At 44.4% G+C, this 21,111-nt stretch overlaps 1 protein-coding gene across 1 annotated transcript in view; it reads left to right on the forward strand.

Annotated features, from left to right (window-relative positions):
• The window catches only part of LOC142925142 (kinesin-like protein KIF2A), a 30,540-nt gene that overhangs the window by 8,717 nt on the left and 712 nt on the right, over positions 1-21,111 (forward strand). Inside the window, exons 5-7 of the mRNA XM_076068099.1 lie at positions 6,885-6,980; positions 8,178-8,320; positions 17,931-18,135. Of these exons, the coding sequence (XP_075924214.1) occupies positions 6,885-6,980; positions 8,178-8,320; positions 17,931-18,135 (444 nt within the window). The remainder of the gene's footprint in view (positions 1-6,884; positions 6,981-8,177; positions 8,321-17,930; positions 18,136-21,111) is intronic.

Below are 21,111 nucleotides of genomic sequence, written 5' to 3' on the forward strand. Positions count from 1 at the left end.
CGTTCAGTAGTAACACTCTGAACTTGATGGACAAAGCTCTCGTCAGAATTCCCTATTTTGATCCACACAATAAGAACAGGGACATTCACACTCACATCGCAACGGTAGAAGCAGAAGCAATGATCAGGGGTCTGAGGAAAACGGATGAAAAAGCGAGTTTGCTGAAACGCAGCTTGCATGGACAGTCCATATCATGGGTAAAGTCGCTACCATACGAGGTTCGGAACGATTTTAAAAAGCTGAGCCTGGCAGTGATTCGGAAGTTTGGAGAATATTTAACACTGTCTGAGGGATTTAACGCTGCAAAATCTATGACCCAGTGTGCAGACGAGGATCCTCGGGATTACCTCATGCGATTTAAAAGAGCGTACTATGCGGGCGATGTGGATCAGTATCACGAAGGTGACAAAAGGTTCAAAATTATGTTTTTTGGATCTTTGAGTCCAGAGATTACAGAAATTGTGGGAATGGTCTTGAATCCAGAGACAGCCTCCTTAGACCACATAGTGGATCGGGCACACATGGCTTGGCTGTACCGGGCTAAAAACAATGATTTCACAGCACACAGTGAACGGGACAAGGCAACCAGCCTATCAGAGGAAAAAAAAAAACATGTGAGGCATTTGATGCACGCAGGCCCACAGTGCAGAAAACAAAAAGCACCCACGGATTACCAACATAATTACATACACGGGTGGTCAGATAACAATTACACGAGACAATGGCACGCAGACCGGGAGCGATCGCAGCGTGCAGGGACGCGTATTTGCGACAATCGCAACGTGTGGAGACCACGAGCAAAGTCGGACCAGTGCCCAATTCCACGGCACACAGAGCAGGAGCGATCGCAGCATGTAGGGACGCGTATTTGCGAGAATCGCAACGCGTGGAAACCACGAGCAAAGTCAGACCAGTTCCCAATTCCACGGCACACAGGCCAGGAGCGTTCGCAGCGTGCAGAGACGCGTATTTGCGACAATCGCCACGGGTGGAAGCAAAGAGCAGGACCATATCTTCACCCAATGCAGCGGCACACAGCCGGCCAAAATTACCCACACAGATGGCGAGATAACAATTACGGTCGACAGTGGCACATAGAGAATGGGCGGCCACGACACACAAAGACACATAATCGCGAGAATCACGGCGTGTATAGGCCAAGAGCAGAATCACGCCGATTCCCCATTCCACGATACACAAGGGGCACACATGGCTTGGCTGTAACAAAGAGGGTGACATGGGCACGTGACAAATCGCTCACACTGGTTGAGAGGAAAATGACAGGGAAAGAGGTGTCCGCTGATCTGAAAAAAAATTCACAGCCCTTGGAAAAAATCAAGCAGGCTGGAGGTTACAAACAGAACCAAGAGGGGAACCATGATTGTGGAAAACTAAATGCGCCATGCACACGCTTTGATGTGGTGGGGAACGCGAGAGTCGCTCCCGTGGTGAACACACCTATTGAACAAGGAAAATTAACCATGAAGCGTGATCTAACAGGAAATGATAACCAACAGGATCGGGAGGAGAAACATGCTTGTTTGGTAAATGGAAACGCGATCAATTGTGTCGCAAAATTGCGTGAGAATACTGTAAAAGTGCCAGGGAAACGCGTTACGGAGACAAAAATCCATGACGGATCGGGGAATGTGTGGAAATCCAGCACACGCAAAAACATGGAATCGAATCGAGGCATGGAATCGAATCGTGGTACGGAGTCAGCAAATCTGCACATGGCTGCGGAGAAGGCAAATGACCCCAACAGTCGAGCACGGAAACTCGTGTTGTGTACTAATCCTGGTGGCGCTCGACATGGCTTCACGCCACATAAACCCACAGGGAAGGCGAGGGATAAAAAAAATTACCGATACGAACCAAGGAACCGTGCTAATTTGGCTAAAGCCATACCGACGATGAACCAAAACGACGATGTGATGATGTTGCATGGAAAGGTCACAGGTTACTCGAAAATACCTGGTCATGAGAAAAATTATTCTGTACTTTTGACCAAACGTGGCAGTAAGGTTGCCAATAACTTGGTAAACATTAAACAAAGAGATGCCAGGAGGGAAACGGTGTACCACCGGGCTCGAAACCGCTATCCAGTGTTTCCCAGGAACTGAAACAAAAATCAAAGCAATAATTGATAAGACCCGATGTAACATGTTGCCTTAATTTTTCTCTTTTTCCTGTTCTTTTATTTTCTTATTTCAAATGTAATCATGCTAAGTTGTGACACGTACGCGCGCGTTGTAAGGAAAAATCACAAACTTGAAGACAATCGATAGTTCATGGTGGAAAAAGGCATTTTTCTTTAATATTAAAAATAACCGGTGGCAGACCACCGATCATTTTTAAAAGGGCGGAATGTTGTATACGGCCCTTTTTCCACAATTAATATCCATAAGAATATTTACGGATGCATACACCTAGATTTCTTTTTCCTTTCTTTCGTGACAAACAATATATATATATTTTTTTTAATGAATCAAACCAGTAAGCCAGAAACACGAAAAACCAGATGTCGGTCATAAACAGACCATTAAAGAATAAAGAAATAATAAAACTCTCAAGGCGAGGATGTAACAGCTATCGGCGAAAATCTCCAGATGAACAAGAGTTTGATGGGCCCCTTAGGAAAGGTCCCTCCGAGGTCAGAACACCAAGAGAGCAGACACCAGACGCCAACAGGGTAAATCGTATACATATTCTTTTCCTTATTTTCCAGTAAAACAACAACAAAAAAATTAAAAGGCAACAACAAGAATAAGATAAAAGTAGCGAGCCTAACGCTCACTCCAATTAAGAACAGGCCACCAGACACATCAGTGAATTATTATACAATGATTAATTCGCTATCAAATGATTTTCACCTTTAATACCTTTACTGTTAAAACAAAAGCTTGGAGCAAGAATACCGAGTCACATCAAAGGTTATCGAGAAGGAATGAGACAACGAGCAAACTTGCGAAAGAGTTTAAACAATATTCCAAGCAACCCCGACCACATTTGTCTCTCTCACAGCGCGGAGAAGCAGGAATTACACCTTATCACAAGGGGCCATCTGGAAAAGCCAGCCGGGCTTGATGAGGAGACACACCCACCCCACACACGGCAACCAGGCAAAGAAAGTTTTAAAGAAAATTGCAAGATAATATTAATAATAACAACGTGTTAACCTTACACGACATTCCATTATAGAACCTTACAGAACCAAGGGATATGGATTCCAACAATCAAGAAACGGACCTCTTAAACTCAGGATGATAATTATTTTTCTTTTTAATAATTCCATCATAACAATTCGAACCTCGGTAAAACCGAGAGGTGTCGGGAGGACGCAGTTACAAACACGAGTCTTGGCGAACATGGGACCAAATGGTATTTGAGCAATATAAGTCAAAAGTATAAAGAGGTGCTCCCGGCCACCTTTGTCTTTCCCTGCAGAACGTGATAAAATGCATACGCTCGGAAGAGCATCTTCACTTGGAAATAAATCAAATACTATGAATCACAAGCAGGATCATAACTGTGTATGATAAGATACCAACTGTGATGTGAAATGTTAAACTTAAAAAAAATCTTAACCATTTCTTTGTGCGTCGGAACGCGTACGGAAAAGGGGGGGGAACCCGCCCCTCTCTCTGGGTGGAGGGATTAGACAACCAGACGCCACCAAGATGAATCGAGGTGTCTGTTGTCTTGATGTTTATGGCTTGAGGAAAGACCCCAACAGAGCCATGTCATAAATGACACACACACAAACATACACACTGACACACGAACCCCCCACCACCGACACACGAACCCCCCCCACCGACATACGATCAGATCAAAGATAGCTCCACCTCGTGAGGGGGAGCCGAGAAGGGGAGAGATTTTTGGCATAAAAAGGAGCCGTTTCAGCATTGAAATCAGCTCGTCAGCCCTCGGGGCCAACTCATCAGCCCTCGGGGGCAGCTCAACAGAAGAAGACTCATATCAACTCAGCTCAACAGAAGAAGACTCATCTCAACTCAGCTCAACAGAAGAAGACTCATCTCAACTCAACTCAGCAGAAGAAAAACTTGACCTGTCGCTCGCGAGCGCAGCGTCAGCTACTACAGCAGCGGAAAGAGCGCGCGCCGGCGTAGCTCATCCAGCAGTGGAGGAAACTGCTGTCAGCGAATCAGCACGGGCGCGTTCGCGCATCTTCAAGGAGAAAGAGCGCGGCCAGCAACGCCAAGCAAGAGCGTGCAGCAGCTCAGCCAGCAGTGGAGAGAAACTGCTATCAGCGAACCAGCACGGGCGCGTTCGCGCGTCTTCAAGGAGAGGAAGCGCGCGCCACCAGCGTGCCATCAGCACCAGCCATCAGCACCAGCGCGCCGCTGCGGGCGTGCTTCTAACGCCGTCTACTAGACGGTCATCTCAGCTACAACAACGCATCTACTCGTTCACCAACGTCCGTCGAGTCCGAACCAACTACTGAAAGAAGAATCAACTGATACGTATGATACACTGCCCCCCACTACACACAAACCAGACGTCTGCTTGACGCAAAGAATCGATTCTGAACATTGGCCTACTCTTACACCACTCACACCATTCAACACACACACACGGGTCATTAACAAGCCTAAAAACCTCAAGCCATTGAACCATCCGTGATTGTGGAAACATCGCAACGACCGAGTGAATAATCCATCGTTTTTAAGAGTGTTCATGATTTTTCTCTGTAATATTGTGCTGGGGCTGTACTTCTAACCGCATAAATTACCAACTGACCCATTAACAAGGATTAATTCTTGGCTCCTCACCACGGAGCGCCGCTCGCGGGGATAGAGAGCTTGTTCAACCGGTTCCCTGTCAGGGGTCTGGCCACAATCAATTAAAAGATTGGCCCGAGATAAGGATCTCAAAAGGAAACATCGCCACCCATTGAGTCGCGTTGAGAAGTTGATTAGGAATACTTGAGTCGTTCGTTAATATTTGTCTTTCTGCATAATCTTGCCGGTATCCACGAATGAAATAACGAATTCAAACGCATATTTGTGCCTCCAAGAATAATACCGGTTGGAGTGCCCTGTCAACGAGTAGCGTTGCATAATAATCAGTCATCCTATTGTTAACAACGTGACAATAATTGCATTAAGGGCCGCGCATGATCAGTGACCGAATGCTGTTTTGTGTGACGATTCAAGTAACGAAGCTTTGTGGCCATCGAGTGGTGTTGATAAGGCAATTAGAAGTATTACAGTCGAACGCTTTAAATTCATAATCGTTATGAATCAATGAACGAACATCAACGTGGTACTGTGCTGACGATTTCAAGCATAATAACTTCGCATATCAGAATGTATTAAGGATTGGATACGAATCAAAGACCAAGTGCCGTGTTGTGTAACAATTCAAGCATACGAGTTTGCATATTATAAAGTTAAGGTTTGATAGAATAGTTCGCATGTTTTTAATCTCTCTCTCAACAACCGATCGATTGCGTTACGCGTCGGGAATTAACCACAGGTGCCGCTATCGAGGTGAAACAACGCAATCGTGATGGTATCGTGTTAACGCTGTGTTGAAATTCCAAAATCCCGAGATTGAGTTTTTCATATTATCCAAAAATTAAAGTTAGCTAGAAATAAAATTGATTAAAGCAGAAGGTTTGTGTGTGATTCTTCCTGAAATTCTGCATAATATTGTTCTGCGTATGAGATCTGAATCCTGGGGACCTATCATAAGCACACTATCACCACATGATCCATAACACACATAATCCGTAATGTTCAATCGAGAGTAATCGTATCCTTATCGATAATACGGAATTGAAGAGCAGAGTCGAATCGTCTCTCTCTCATTCACGCTCACAACGCCTGCGTCACTGCATACGATTAATTGCGTTATTCCAATTCATAACACAATCCTCGTCACCGAGGCTCGACCTGATAATCCATAACGACCTGCATTATCATAACCACGCCCACTCGCATAAATTAATACGATTATCTCTCGAATCAGCATAATTTATGCACATAATTACACTAATTAACATAATTTTGGATAAATTATGCAAATCTCAAATTTCATTTAATTTTCATTATTTTCATCAATTTTCATAACACCTATATATACAACAGCGGTCTGCGTCTTAACAACTTCCTATGGCCCCCCGCATGTGATTGTTATTTAATTATATTATTTGTAGCCCCCTCACCCCCCACGCTGTCCGCGTGCCCATCATTGGGGGGTGGGGCGGGGGGGGGTGTTGGGGGGTGCGCAATTGTCCTTATCATTTTGAAGCTCTCTTCTGGCATAGTCAACATTAGTACTGGAGGAGGTGGCCGAGTGGTTTGATGGCAATGTCCACTTCATATCACCGAGCCAGCACCCCTGGGATCTTGAGCTGGTGTTGGGTGTCTCATGGAACTTATGCTCTAGTTAGAAAGCTGAGCAAGCGACTCTGAAATCTTCAAATAAAATGCTGGCGATAGTGACAATTATCAAAAGAGGCTGACGAGGGCCTCCTCGCGAGATGCCAGCCGCGAGCATTATCCTTCTTCCCCGCTGATAAGTGCGTGTTGTTGAAAGTGGGTTGCATAGACGTTAGAGCATAGAAATACAGTACAACACTTGGTTTGCTTGACTGCCGTCTGCTGCACAGCATTTAGCCCCCATAGCCGTATAATAACCCATGTGTGCATGGTGGTCACCCAAGTAAAGTAAGAGCGCTTGGGCAGGACGATGTACGTCTAGGAGGGATGATTACCGATGGTCAAGAATAGTTAAAACTTTAAATTAAATCATTCAATATTTTGATACTGGCATAATGGTCCCATAGAAATAATGATGATAGGTGGAATTTATAATTTTTCTTTGACTTTCCCACCCTCCCTCCCCCATCCTGCCTAGCACGGGATGTGTTTGACCTGCAGGGAGACAAGCACTACAGACATCTGAATCTGCACGTGTACGCCACCTTCTTTGAGATCTACAGCGGGAAGGTGAGGACGTGCGCATGTAATGAGTGTGAGCGTGTGAATGAATGGAATGCCCGTGGGAATGCAGCATGTGTGCAGATGTGCGTGTGAATGGAATGCGATGTAATTTTTATAGTCTTTTCTCAACCTCTGAATGAAGGGCCCCTCCCCATGTCACGTCCGTCATGGGTAACTTCAGCATGCTGGTCAGTGCGGGTTGTTGGTGAATGGGCTTCCCAGGACCGGTTCGGACATCAACTCGCCACTGATGTCAGCCATGGCTGGGAATGGGAATTCAGGTCGCCAGGTTCAAAGCGCGGTGCGCAAACTGCCGGTTGTATGAAATAAATGTGAACCAGGTACAGCCCATGGGCCCCCTGGGTTCCTTACCCGAATGCTATTTGGGGTGTGTGGGGAGCAGTGGTGTCGCGATTAGCGTGCCGCGCTACGAACCCGGCAACTCGAGTTCGATCCCCGTCCACGGCCATCGCCAGTGACGATTATCCGAACCCGTCCTGGGTCCTCCCATAGGTCGACAGCCTCAAAGTGGAATACCTGGTGTGGCGTGTAAAATTTGCCGCCGAGGAGACACAGATGGTTGAGCATGATTGAGCATGTTAAACTTTTATGAGACCTCCTTTGCCAGTAACAAGATATAGTAATAGGTTTTACCCTTTTAAAGGTGTCAGTTTTTGTGCCAGTTAAAAGGGTAAAACCTATTGCTGTATGTTGAACTTCTTTCGCACCATATGTGGCCAACCGTGCTAATCGGCGGTGCGGGGGAAGGACGACAAATTAAACGCAAAAAGCAGTTCCAAAGAAATTCGTTTTCAATCCAGGTTTAAAAATGTCTTCATAATACCCAAAGGAAGAGCACTGAAGATGGCCGCAGGAGCGCTTCTGAAAGCGCACGATGCGGTGACCACCTTTGTTCGGTGGCCAAGCCAAAAGCCGCTGCTGTGAGGATGACCGGTGTTCGCGCGATGATGGTTTATGTTTCTTGACGAGAATCGGCAAGGTATTGTGGTTCATTGGTGGCAGGCACTTTGTGTGTACTGAGTGCGACCTTATTATAATGCATTATAATGTCATAACCAACCACCACCTCGTGTACCGTGCCGGCAAAGGTAGGGTGCTCGCTTATAACAGCACTTGCCCCAAAAGTCTGTTAAGGCCATGAGGTGGGTGGGGGTTTTTGTCTCCGTGTGACTGGAATTGCAGGTGTTCGATTTGCTGAATAAGCGGGCGCCCCTGCGAATACTGGAAGATAGCAAGCAGCAGGTGCAGGTGTTGGGGCTCATCGAGTGCCCCGTCTCCTCCAGCGAAGAGGTGCTCGCCCTCATTGAGACTGGGAGCAAGTGCAGGTCAGCACGCACGCACATGTATAAAACAAATAATTCGGTGATAATAATACTTTCATTTAATTAATTAGTATCCAATTATGAGACCTCCTTTGCCAGTAACAAGATATAGGAATAGGTTTTACCCTTCTAGCTGGCACGAAAACTGACACCTTAATACAAGGGATCATATTCTTAGTTTTTTCGGTAAAGTCACGTTGAAGAGAAACAACAAAATAACAAAATATATATAAAACAATAAAAATTCTCACGACGTTTCGACCATAACTCAAACGGTCATCATCAGGTGTGTCGGTTTGCATAAATTTATTTTGGAAACGGCATATTTATTTATTTATATAAAAAATAACGTTTGCGTCACGCGCAACGATTGGCTGTTTGCCAGGACTAGTCCATCTATTTTTTGAAAAGAGGAGGGGGGAGACGAAATTTGTTTTTATGTATGCTGTCTGAAAGCCACTGTAAGCGTGAACAATCAATCAAGAACTGAAATGATTTATCAAATCTTTCCAATGATTGCTAAGATAGAATCCATCTTCTCGGTTGAAATTGTCTCTGTGTTTGTATATGTGGATAGCCTCATGAACGAATCTCTCATGGAAGCCAGATGGCTTACAAAGAACCTCCGTCTTGGAAAAGTCAATGGCATGTGAGCCTACTGAATTAGAACAATGATCTGCTACGGCCGAGGTGTTGGTCCTACCGTGTTTAAGGTCTGCTTTATGTTCACGAATGCGGTCCGAGATATGGCGTTTGGTTTCTCCAATGTAACTACTACCACAGAGGCAACTTAGTTTGTAGACACCAGGGTATTGTATGTCCGGAATCACATCTTTTACAGATGGAACCAGATCACGGATTTTATGTAATGTGTTGAAACGGACCTGGATCTTGTGTTTATTCAAGATTTTGGAGATCTTTTTTGTGATCCCAGCAATGTAGGGTAAAGTGATGGTATTGAAAGGCTCCTCAAGAGGGTTCTTCTTCATGGTTTGAGTGATAGCTTTGCGGATTGTATAGTCGGAGTAACCATTAGCCCTAAGAGCTTGGTGTACGTGCTTGAGTTCACTGCTTATGTGTTCCTGGTCGGATATGCATTGGGCTCTATGATACAGAGTCTTGATGAGAGAATTCTTCTGTGATGGATGGTGGTGGGAATCCGGTTTCAGATAAGCATCCGTATGGGTAGCTTTCCTGTAGACAGAGTGGCTCATTGAACCATCAGGTCTCTTTTTAATTAGGACATCCAAAAAAGGTATCTTGCCATCTATTTCGACTTCCATGGTAAATCTGATGGCTGGGTGTATGGAATTGATGTGGTCGAAGAATTGGTCTAGAGCAGGCCGGCCATGTGGCCAGATGACAAAAGTGTCATCCACGTACCTCTTCCATAAGGTTGGGCGCAGAGTGGCAGTCTGGATGGCGTCAGTCTCAAATTTCTCCATGAAAATGTTAGCTATAACTGGAGAAAGGGGGAGCCCATTGGGGTGCCCTCAGTTTGTTTGTAGAAAGTTCCATTCCAAGTGAAGTATGTATTGGTTAAACAGTGTCTCACCAGGGGGGGTACCTCAGTGTTTAGTCCTTGATGAACCAAGTCTTCAATGATTGCAATGGTGTCAGGTACAGGAACCTTGGTGAATAAGGAAACTACATCAAAACTGACAAGCAGGTCGTCTGGGGACAGGGAAATACCCTTGATTGTTGATACCAGGTGAGTAGAATTTTGTACCGCAGAGGTGGTCTTTCCAGTGAAAGGACGCAGGATTTCAGACAAAAAACGAGCTAGTTTGTAGGTGGGGGAGCTGATAGTAGAGACTATGGGACGAAGAGGTGTATCAACTTTATGTATTTTTGGTAAGCCGTATAATCTTGGTGGCCTGGCAGCAGAAGGTTTCAATGAAAACTGTTTAGATTGATCAATTAATGCGGTTGAATCAGAAATTATTTTGTTGGTTTGTGTGACGAGGCTGTTGGTGGGATCTCTTTTTATTTTTGTATAACTACCATCGTCGAGTAATTCTTTAATTTTGTTGTTGTATTCTATTTTATCCATGATAACAGTAGCATTGCCTTTGTCAGCTGAGAGAACTACAATATCATTCCTCTTTTTTAATTTATATAATTCAAAACGCTCATTTTTGCTGAGGTTGCTAGCTGGCATCTTAGCGTTTTTGAGGGTTGCAGCGATTTCAGATCTTGCTACGTCTGCAGCGATGTGACCCAGGCCCCTGAGAGCAACGTCTACTTGGGCAATTATATCATTAACTGGTATGTGTTTAGGTGTGACTGCAAAGTTTAGACCTTTAGCTAAAACGGATTTCAGACCATCGGAAATAGAACTGTTACTGCGATTAATTACGACTTTATTAACGTCTAACTTTTTGGTGTGTGGGTCCGGTCTTTTGTTGAATAGGAGGTTAAATTTGGAAATCAGGTTTTCCTTACATTTGGTCGACATAGTAGCAGCTGAAGAGGCAGTCATATTGTCTACATGTTCCCAATCCGATGTGGACATTATTGCCGTCAATGATAAGTGTGATTTGTAGAGTGTCTTGTCTAACTGATCTAGTTCTGTGCGTATAAGTCTGATTTTTTCTGAGATAAGAGCTAAGCTAGTTTTGAAAAGAATTCGTTTCGCATTAGAAGAAGTTACAGTAGCAGAGGTGAGTGTAAATGCGATTGGTATTACCCCAGAGTCGCGGCATCTCTTCAGGAAGGTGAGAGACTCGATCAGCTGAGCTTTCTTATCCCGGAGTTTGTTGAAAGATCTTAAAGTTATGTGAAAACCCTCCCCGTAGAGGCGATTAAATTTTGATTTAAAGCTTTCGTGACTGCAGTAATTCATATTCTTAGTTTTTTCGGTAAAGTCACGTTGAAGAGAAACAACAAAATAACAAAATATATATAAAACAATAAAAATTCTCACGACGTTTCGACCATAACTCAAACGGTCATCATCAGGTGTGTCGGTTTGCATAAATTTATTTTGGAAACGGCATATTTATTTATTTATATAAAAAATAACGTTTGCGTCACGCGCAACGATTGGCTGTTTGCCAGGACTAGTCCATCTATTTTTTGAAAAGAGGAGGGGGGAGACGAAATTTGTTTTTATGTATGCTGTCTGAAAGCCACTGTAAGCGTGAACAATCAATCAAGAACTGAAATGATTTATCAAATCTTTCCAATGATTGCTAAGATAGAATCCATCTTCTCGGTTGAAATTGTCTCTGTGTTTGTATATGTGGATAGCCTCATGAACGAATCTCTCATGGAAGCCAGATGGCTTACAAAGAACCTCCGTCTTGGAAAAGTCAATGGCATGTGAGCCTACTGAATTAGAACAATGATCTGCTACGGCCGAGGTGTTGGTCCTACCGTGTTTAAGGTCTGCTTTATGTTCACGAATGCGGTCCGAGATATGGCGTTTGGTTTCTCCAATGTAACTACTACCACAGAGGCAACTTAGTTTGTAGACACCAGGGTATTGTATGTCCGGAATCACATCTTTTACAGATGGAACCAGATCACGGATTTTATGTAATGTGTTGAAACGGACCTGGATCTTGTGTTTATTCAAGATTTTGGAGATCTTTTTTGTGATCCCAGCAATGTAGGGTAAAGTGATGGTATTGAAAGGCTCCTCAAGAGGGTTCTTCTTCATGGTTTGAGTGATAGCTTTGCGGATTGTATAGTCGGAGTAACCATTAGCCCTAAGAGCTTGGTGTACGTGCTTGAGTTCACTGCTTATGTGTTCCTGGTCGGATATGCATTGGGCTCTATGATACAGAGTCTTGATGAGAGAATTCTTCTGTGATGGATGGTGGTGGGAATCCGGTTTCAGATAAGCATCCGTATGGGTAGCTTTCCTGTAGACAGAGTGGCTCATTGAACCATCAGGTCTCTTTTTAATTAGGACATCCAAAAAAGGTATCTTGCCATCTATTTCGACTTCCATGGTAAATCTGATGGCTGGGTGTATGGAATTGATGTGGTCGAAGAATTGGTCTAGAGCAGGCCGGCCATGTGGCCAGATGACAAAAGTGTCATCCACGTACCTCTTCCATAAGGTTGGGCGCAGAGTGGCAGTCTGGATGGCGTCAGTCTCAAATTTCTCCATGAAAATGTTAGCTATAACTGGAGAAAGGGGGGAGCCCATTGGGGTGCCCTCAGTTTGTTTGTAGAAAGTTCCATTCCAAGTGAAGTATGTATTGGTTAAACAGTGTCTCACCAGGGGGGGTACCTCAGTGTTTAGTCCTTGATGAACCAAGTCTTCAATGATTGCAATGGTGTCAGGTACAGGAACCTTGGTGAATAAGGAAACTACATCAAAACTGACAAGCAGGTCGTCTGGGGACAGGGAAATACCCTTGATTGTTGATACCAGGTGAGTAGAATTTTGTACCGCAGAGGTGGTCTTTCCAGTGAAAGGACGCAGGATTTCAGACAAAAAACGAGCTAGTTTGTAGGTGGGGGAGCTGATAGTAGAGACTATGGGACGAAGAGGTGTATCAACTTTATGTATTTTTGGTAACCAATACATACTTCACTTGGAATGGAACTTTCTACAAACAAACTGAGGGCACCCCAATGGGCTCCCCCCTTTCTCCAGTTATAGCTAACATTTTCATGGAGAAATTTGAGACTGACGCCATCCAGACTGCCACTCTGCGCCCAACCTTATGGAAGAGGTACGTGGATGACACTTTTGTCATCTGGCCACATGGCCGGCCTGCTCTAGACCAATTCTTCGACCACATCAATTCCATACACCCAGCCATCAGATTTACCATGGAAGTCGAAATAGATGGCAAGATACCTTTTTTGGATGTCCTAATTAAAAAGAGACCTGATGGTTCAATGAGCCACTCTGTCTACAGGAAAGCTACCCATACGGATGCTTATCTGAAACCGGATTCCCACCACCATCCATCACAGAAGAATTCTCTCATCAAGACTCTGTATCATAGAGCCCAATGCATATCCGACCAGGAACACATAAGCAGTGAACTCAAGCACGTACACCAAGCTCTTAGGGCTAATGGTTACTCCGACTATACAATCCGCAAAGCTATCACTCAAACCATGAAGAAGAACCCTCTTGAGGAGCCTTTCAATACCATCACTTTACCCTACATTGCTGGGATCACAAAAAAGATCTCCAAAATCTTGAATAAACACAAGATCCAGGTCCGTTTCAACACATTACATAAAATCCGTGATCTGGTTCCATCTGTAAAAGATGTGATTCCGGACATACAATACCCTGGTGTCTACAAACTAAGTTGCCTCTGTGGTAGTAGTTACATTGGAGAAACCAAACGCCATATCTCGGACCGCATTCGTGAACATAAAGCAGACCTTAAACACGGTAGGACCAACACCTCGGCCGTAGCAGATCATTGTTCTAATTCAGTAGGCTCACATGCCATTGACTTTTCCAAGACGGAGGTTCTTTGTAAGCCATCTGGCTTCCATGAGAGATTCGTTCATGAGGCTATCCACATATACAAACACAGAGACAATTTCAACCGAGAAGATGGATTCTATCTTAGCAATCATTGGAAAGATTTGATAAATCATTTCAGTTCTTGATTGATTGTTCACGCTTACAGTGGCTTTCAGACAGCATACATAAAAACAAATTTCGTCTCCCCCCTCCTCTTTTCAAAAAATAGATGGACTAGTCCTGGCAAACAGCCAATCGTTGCGCGTGACGCAAACGTTATTTTTTATATAAATAAATAAATATGCCGTTTCCAAAATAAATTTATGCAAACCGACACACCTGATGATGACCGTTTGAGTTATGGTCGAAACGTCGTGAGAATTTTTATTGTTTTATATATATTTTGTTATTTTGTTGTTTCTCTTCAACGTGACTTTACCGAAAAAACTAAGAATATGAATTACTGCAGTCACGAAAGCTTTAAATCAAAATTTAATCGCCTCTACGGGGAGGGTTTTCACATAACTTTAAGATCTTTCAACAAACTCCGGGATAAGAAAGCTCAGCTGATCGAGTCTCTCACCTTCCTGAAGAGATGCCGCGACTCTGGGGTAATACCAATCGCATTTACACTCACCTCTGCTACTGTAACTTCTTCTAATGCGAAACGAATTCTTTTCAAAACTAGCTTAGCTCTTATCTCAGAAAAAATCAGACTTATACGCACAGAACTAGATCAGTTAGACAAGACACTCTACAAATCACACTTATCATTGACGGCAATAATGTCCACATCGGATTGGGAACATGTAGACAATATGACTGCCTCTTCAGCTGCTACTATGTCGACCAAATGTAAGGAAAACCTGATTTCCAAATTTAACCTCCTATTCAACAAAAGACCGGACCCACACACCAAAAAGTTAGACGTTAATAAAGTCGTAATTAATCGCAGTAACAGTTCTATTTCCGATGGTCTGAAATCCGTTTTAGCTAAAGGTCTAAACTTTGCAGTCACACCTAAACACATACCAGTTAATGATATAATTGCCCAAGTAGACGTTGCTCTCAGGGGCCTGGGTCACATCGCTGCAGACGTAGCAAGATCTGAAATCGCTGCAACCCTCAAAAACGCTAAGATGCCAGCTAGCAACCTCAGCAAAAATGAGCGTTTTGAATTATATAAATTAAAAAAGAGGAATGATATTGTAGTTCTCTCAGCTGACAAAGGCAATGCTACTGTTATCATGGATAAAATAGAATACAACAACAAAATTAAAGAATTACTCGACGATGGTAGTTATACAAAAATAAAAAGAGATCCCACCAACAGCCTCGTCACACAAACCAACAAAATAATTTCTGATTCAACCGCATTAATTGATCAATCTAAACAGTTTTCATTGAAACCTTCTGCTGCCAGGCCACCAAGATTATACGGCTTACCAAAAATACATAAAGTTGATACACCTCTTCGTCCCATAGTCTCTACTATCAGCTCCCCCACCTACAAACTAGCTCGTTTTTTGTCTGAAATCCTGCGTCCTTTCACTGGAAAGACCACCTCTGCGGTACAAAATTCTACTCACCTGGTATCAACAATCAAGGGTATTTCCCTGTCCCCAGACGACCTGCTTGTCAGTTTTGATGTAGTTTCCTTATTCACCAAGGTTCCTGTACCTGACACCATTGCAATCATTGAAGACTTGGTTCATCAAGGACTAAACACTGAGGTACCCCCCCTGGTGAGACACTGTTTAACCAATACATACTTCACTTGGAATGGAACTTTCTACAAACAAACTGAGGGCACCCCAATGGGCTCCCCCCTTTCTCCAGTTATAGCTAACATTTTCATGGATAAATTTGAGACTGACGCCATCCAGACTGCCACTCTGCGCCCAACCTTATGGAAGAGGTACGTGGATGACACTTTTGTCATCTGGCCACATGGCCGGCCTGCTCTAGACCAATTCTTCGACCACATCAATTCCATACACCCAGCCATCAGATTTACCATGGAAGTCGAAATAGATGGCAAGATACCTTTTTTGGATGTCCTAATTAAAAAGAGACCTGATGGTTCAATGAGCCACTCTGTCTACAGGAAAGCTACCCATACGGATGCTTATCTGAAACCGGATTCCCACCACCATCCATCACAGAAGAATTCTCTCATCAAGACTCTGTATCATAGAGCCCAATGCATATCCGACCAGGAACACATAAGCAGTGAACTCAAGCACGTACACCAAGCTCTTAGGGCTAATGGTTACTCCGACTATACAATCCGCAAAGCTATCACTCAAACCATGAAGAAGAACCCTCTTGAGGAGCCTTTCAATACCATCACTTTACCCTACATTGCTGGGATCACAAAAAAAATCTCCAAAATCTTGAATAAACACAAGATCCAGGTCCGTTTCAACACATTACATAAAATCCGTGATCTGGTTCCATCTGTAAAAGATGTGATTCCGGACATACAATACCCTGGTGTCTACAAACTAAGTTGCCTCTGTGGTAGTAGTTACATTGGAGAAACCAAACGCCATATCTCGGACCGCATTCGTGAACATAAAGCAGACCTTAAACACGGTAGGACCAACACCTCGGCCGTAGCAGATCATTGTTCTAATTCAGTAGGCTCACATGCCATTGACTTTTCCAAGACGGAGGTTCTTTGTAAGCCATCTGGCTTCCATGAGAGATTCGTTCATGAGGCTATCCACATATACAAACACAGAGACAATTTCAACCGAGAAGATGGATTCTATCTTAGCAATCATTGGAAAGATTTGATAAATCATTTCAGTTCTTGATTGATTGTTCACGCTTACAGTGGCTTTCAGACAGCATACATAAAAACAAATTTCGTCTCCCCCCTCCTCTTTTCAAAAAATAGATGGACTAGTCCTGGCAAACAGCCAATCGTTGCGCGTGACGCAAACGTTATTTTTTATATAAATAAATAAATATGCCGTTTCCAAAATAAATTTATGCAAACCGACACACCTGATGATGACCGTTTGAGTTATGGTCGAAACGTCGTGAGAATTTTTATTGTTTTATATATATTTTGTTATTTTGTTGTTTCTCTTCAACGTGACTTTACCGAAAAAACTAAGAATACAAGGGATCATGTTTGCAATAACCACACCGCAAGCAGTCAAAAATGCAAACAAAAAGAAACAACTCTGATGATATGCACTGTCCTTGAATTTGATTGGTCCACACCCAAGACGGCTTTTCTTAGAGCCTAGTCCCTTGTATAAAGGTGTCAGTTTTTGTGCCAGCTAAAAGGGTAAAACCTATTACTATATCTTGTTACTGGCAAAGGAGGTCTCATAATGTAAAGGCTTACCCCGAGCTCTCAATACTCTGATAGTGCGCTGTTTTTGAGTTGCACGCCTTATGGTGTCATCTGGTCCAACACCAGTGGAGACTAGGCTCTAAGAAAATCCGTCTCTGGTGTGGACCAATCAAATTCAAGGACAGTGCCAATATCATTATCAGAGTTGTTTCTTTTTGTTTGCATTTTTGACTGCTTGTGTTGTGGTTATTACAAACATGATCCCCTTGTATAAAGGTGTCAGTTTTTGTGCCAGCTAGAAGGGTAAACACCTATTACTGGTATCCAATTGTTTTAATATTTGTTTTGTATTGTGAAAAGTGATATAGGTATGCATTTTTAGGTTCGGAGTAGAGTTGGAATGACTCCGAAAGAAAAACATTCTGATTTACAACGTTTTGTTTTACGCCGTGTTTTTTGGATGGAACACATCGCTTTCGTGAATCGAGGAATGCCTGCACGTCCGTATATATATATACGCGTGTACACAACTTAAGCCTATCCCGTTCGGCACGCGTACATCATCAGCTTTTCTTCTGATTGAGTTCTGGTGACGTACGTGTACATGATGAAAACTAAAATAAAATAACTTGATCGTTACCGAGGCTGCCACAAGGCCCATGCGGGAGGGCGTGTGGCACAGTTTGGCACCAGAATATCGTAGAGTGCGGCGATCGTGTCGCTACGTTTCTCTCCGGCGAGTACGAGCCGCTTGTGCGTTTCGAGGTTCGGCACTTGCAGGCGTTTTGGAACGGGAAAGGCTTTCCTTGGCGCACAGACCTCTAGGCGGAACCCGTGTGACGCGCGCACAGGACGTCGGGCCAGACATCGGCGAATGCGACGTCGTCGCGCTCGCACGCCATCTTCCAGCTGATACTGAGGCGCGGCGAGCTCCTGCACGGCAAGTTCTCGCTCGTGGATCTCGCCGGCAGCGAGCGCGGCGCCGACACGGGCAATTCCGACCTGCAAATGTGCCGCGAGGGCGCCGAGATCAACAAGAGCCTGCTGGCGCTGAAGGTTTGTTATTGGATTGTTTTTTTGCCCAGCAAACCCTCGCCGAGTCTCGTGACTTGCTTTCAGGACGGTACTGCCAAGTCTTTTTTTGCATTCCCCCCCCCCCCTGCATACTGATGATTGTTATTACCTGCGGCTCTGGAGTGGCATGCGGTTCTTTAAGGACTGCTTCGTGATATTGTTTATTCAGCAGTGTCTTGTATTCACATGCAATACAAGCTCTTGAATATTGAGTTTTTTTTTTACGAATTCGAAAAACAATGCCACTTGTTCTTTTAGTTGCCGGTCCCCGGTATAATTCCAGTCGAGTTATTTGCGGGTACGTTTGCAAATTTGGCAAATGTGGATCGTGACGCCGGCACACAAATGGGCCTGCTCGTGCACATGACGTCGCCGGATCTTTAACGTCCGCTGCGAAGCAGACCGTGTATTTTTAGGGTTGATACACCTGCGGTATGCAGCAAGGGCAGCCGCTAGATTCTAACTGTCAGCAGCTCAACTCATTGCCCTACACGGGAAATCTTTCTCAGACGGTGACTTCATCAAACAGTGCCTCACTAAAGTCATGGGAATTTTGTGCCCGGAGAAAATGCAGGATTTCAACGTTGTTAGTATTTCCAGAAATACGGTTGTGCGGCAAATTGAAGACTTGTCGGCTAACTTAAAACTACAAGTGTCAGATAAAGCTTGTGCTTTCGATTTTTACTCGATTGAATGTGATGAGAGCACAGATGCCACGGACACTGCACAGCTGTTCATTTTTTTGCGGGGAGTTGATAATTTTTGCATTACGGAGGAACTGCTCGATCTTCGGAGTCTAAAGGGGACAACAACTGGGAAGGACATGTTTGAAGCTGTGTCAGATGCAATTGACCAGGCTGGAGTTAAATGGGACAAGTTGTGTGGAATTACAACGGATGGGGCTCCAGCAATGACAGGCGAGCGCAAAGGAATGGCCTCTATGGTGAGTGCCAAGGTGCGGGAGAGCGGAGGTGAGGCTGTCAAAATGCACTGTATCATCCACCAAGAAGCCCTCTGTGCCAAGATAATCCAGCTTGGCGATGTGATGAACACAGTTGTGAAAACTGTCAACATAATTCGGGCACGAGGGCTTTACCACAGATAATTTCAAGCGTTCCTCTCTGATGTCGACGCTGAATATGGGGACCTACTCTATCATTCTGAAGTGCGCTGGCTCAGTCGCGGCTCCGTGCTGCAGCGGTTTTATTCCCTGAGATCAAATATCGACAAGTTTTTGAAAGAAAAGGGCAGACCTCTCCATGAGATCAGTGGCCCTTTATGGTTGGCAGACCTGGCTTTTTTAGTTGATCTCACTGATCATCTCAACACCCTGAACAAGAGACTACAAGGCAAAGAGCAGCTGGTACCACAGCTGTATGCGCACATGAAAGCATTCCATGCGATGCTCCGTCTCTTCGAGTCACAACTGCGCAACTTCAATGTAGCGCACTTCCCCACGCTGACCAAAATTAAATGCACATTTCCAAATGCCAAGCTCTCTGCAACAATGGGAGAATATGTGTCTGTGATCACATCTCTCATGACAGAATTAAGTCAGCACTTCCAAGATATTTCTGTCATTGAGAAGGAAATCACACTGTTTGCGGCTCCGTTTTCAATGGATGCAAAAGAAGTGGAGGAGAGTCTGCAATTAGAACTGATCGAAATTCAGTGTGATGATTCTCTGAAGAATCAGCATTAGCTTCTCTCCCTACCTGACTTCTACCGGAGCTTGGAAAAGGCCAAGTTTCCTCTGATGAGACGCCACGCAAAACGAATGATGAGTCTGTTCGGCTCAACATACATCTGTCAGCGGACATTCTCTCTGTTAACGCTGAACAAAAGCAGACTGAGAACCAGAACGACCGACAGCGATCTCCGTGACGTCCTTCGGATCTCAACTACCAAACTTACTCCTGACCTGCCAGCTATCCTTCAGACCAAAGCGCAGCATCACTGCTCCCACTGAGCGCAACATTCTTCCCATTACAGGTAAGTAAAAAATTTTACACGCAGTTTTCATTTGTTAATAAGCCCAATTACTTAATAAATTCAGTCAATTAAAGTTGATGACAATTTTTTAGCAAACATTAGTTGATGTGTTAACAAGCCCAATAATTTATTTGTGTAATAAGCTTGAAATATCCACATCCCCTATTTCTCTTCTTGTCTCTCCCTTCATACAGGACAATGAAGGCGGATCAGCACCCTAAGAACCAATCTGAGGCTGTCACTGAGAGAATGACCTGCCAACTTTATTGTAAAAAATTTAATGATGGAGGCTTTTTTTCTTTAAACATGTTCAATTATCAAACGTAATTTACCTGCATTTGATTGATTTTGCCAATATTAGTGCATGAGAAGTGAGGCAGTATACCTCACGTCTAGTGAGTGGCCCAGTCCTTCGTATATTTTTCTGTATGTGGCCCTTGGGAAAAAAAGTTTGGACACCCCTGGGCTAGAAGCTTGACGTGGATCTACTGCCTCTCCAACAGTAAGAACCCCGAGCCCCTCACGGGGGGGGGGGGTGGGGTCCTTATATCGGGCCGGGCTGGGGCTGGCTCCGCCTCTTGCCCCACCCACCTTCTCGATCTCTCTCGCCCTTGCCCTCCTCCAGTATCATCCGGTCACATGTCCCCAGGTCAGCCAGAATATCATGCCCCCAACGTAACCCTAGCTGGCTGACTCTCTCGCTCTCTCAAAGGGAGCCCGCACCGCACGCTGTGCGTGGTGCCACCGCGCTTAACCAGCGCTCACCCAAGCCCGCACTAGGGCTGGTACTACACCCCGTGTCTGGGGTGTACACACAACAGTATACATCCCGCCGTGGTCTCGCAAGCCTGGCACCAAACAGTGACCTTCCCAGTCACTACACATACACACACCACACAAATCCTAGGGGTGGAATGAGTCATCAGTATTGGGAGGGCTGCGGTGTCAAGGCGGTCTGCCCTTTGT

Source organism: Petromyzon marinus, chromosome 1 (genome assembly GCF_048934315.1).
Source record: "Petromyzon marinus isolate PM22_M1 ecotype Great Lakes invasive population chromosome 1, UKy_Petmar_22M1.pri1.0, whole genome shotgun sequence".
NCBI lineage: Eukaryota > Metazoa > Chordata > Hyperoartia > Petromyzontiformes > Petromyzontidae > Petromyzon > Petromyzon marinus.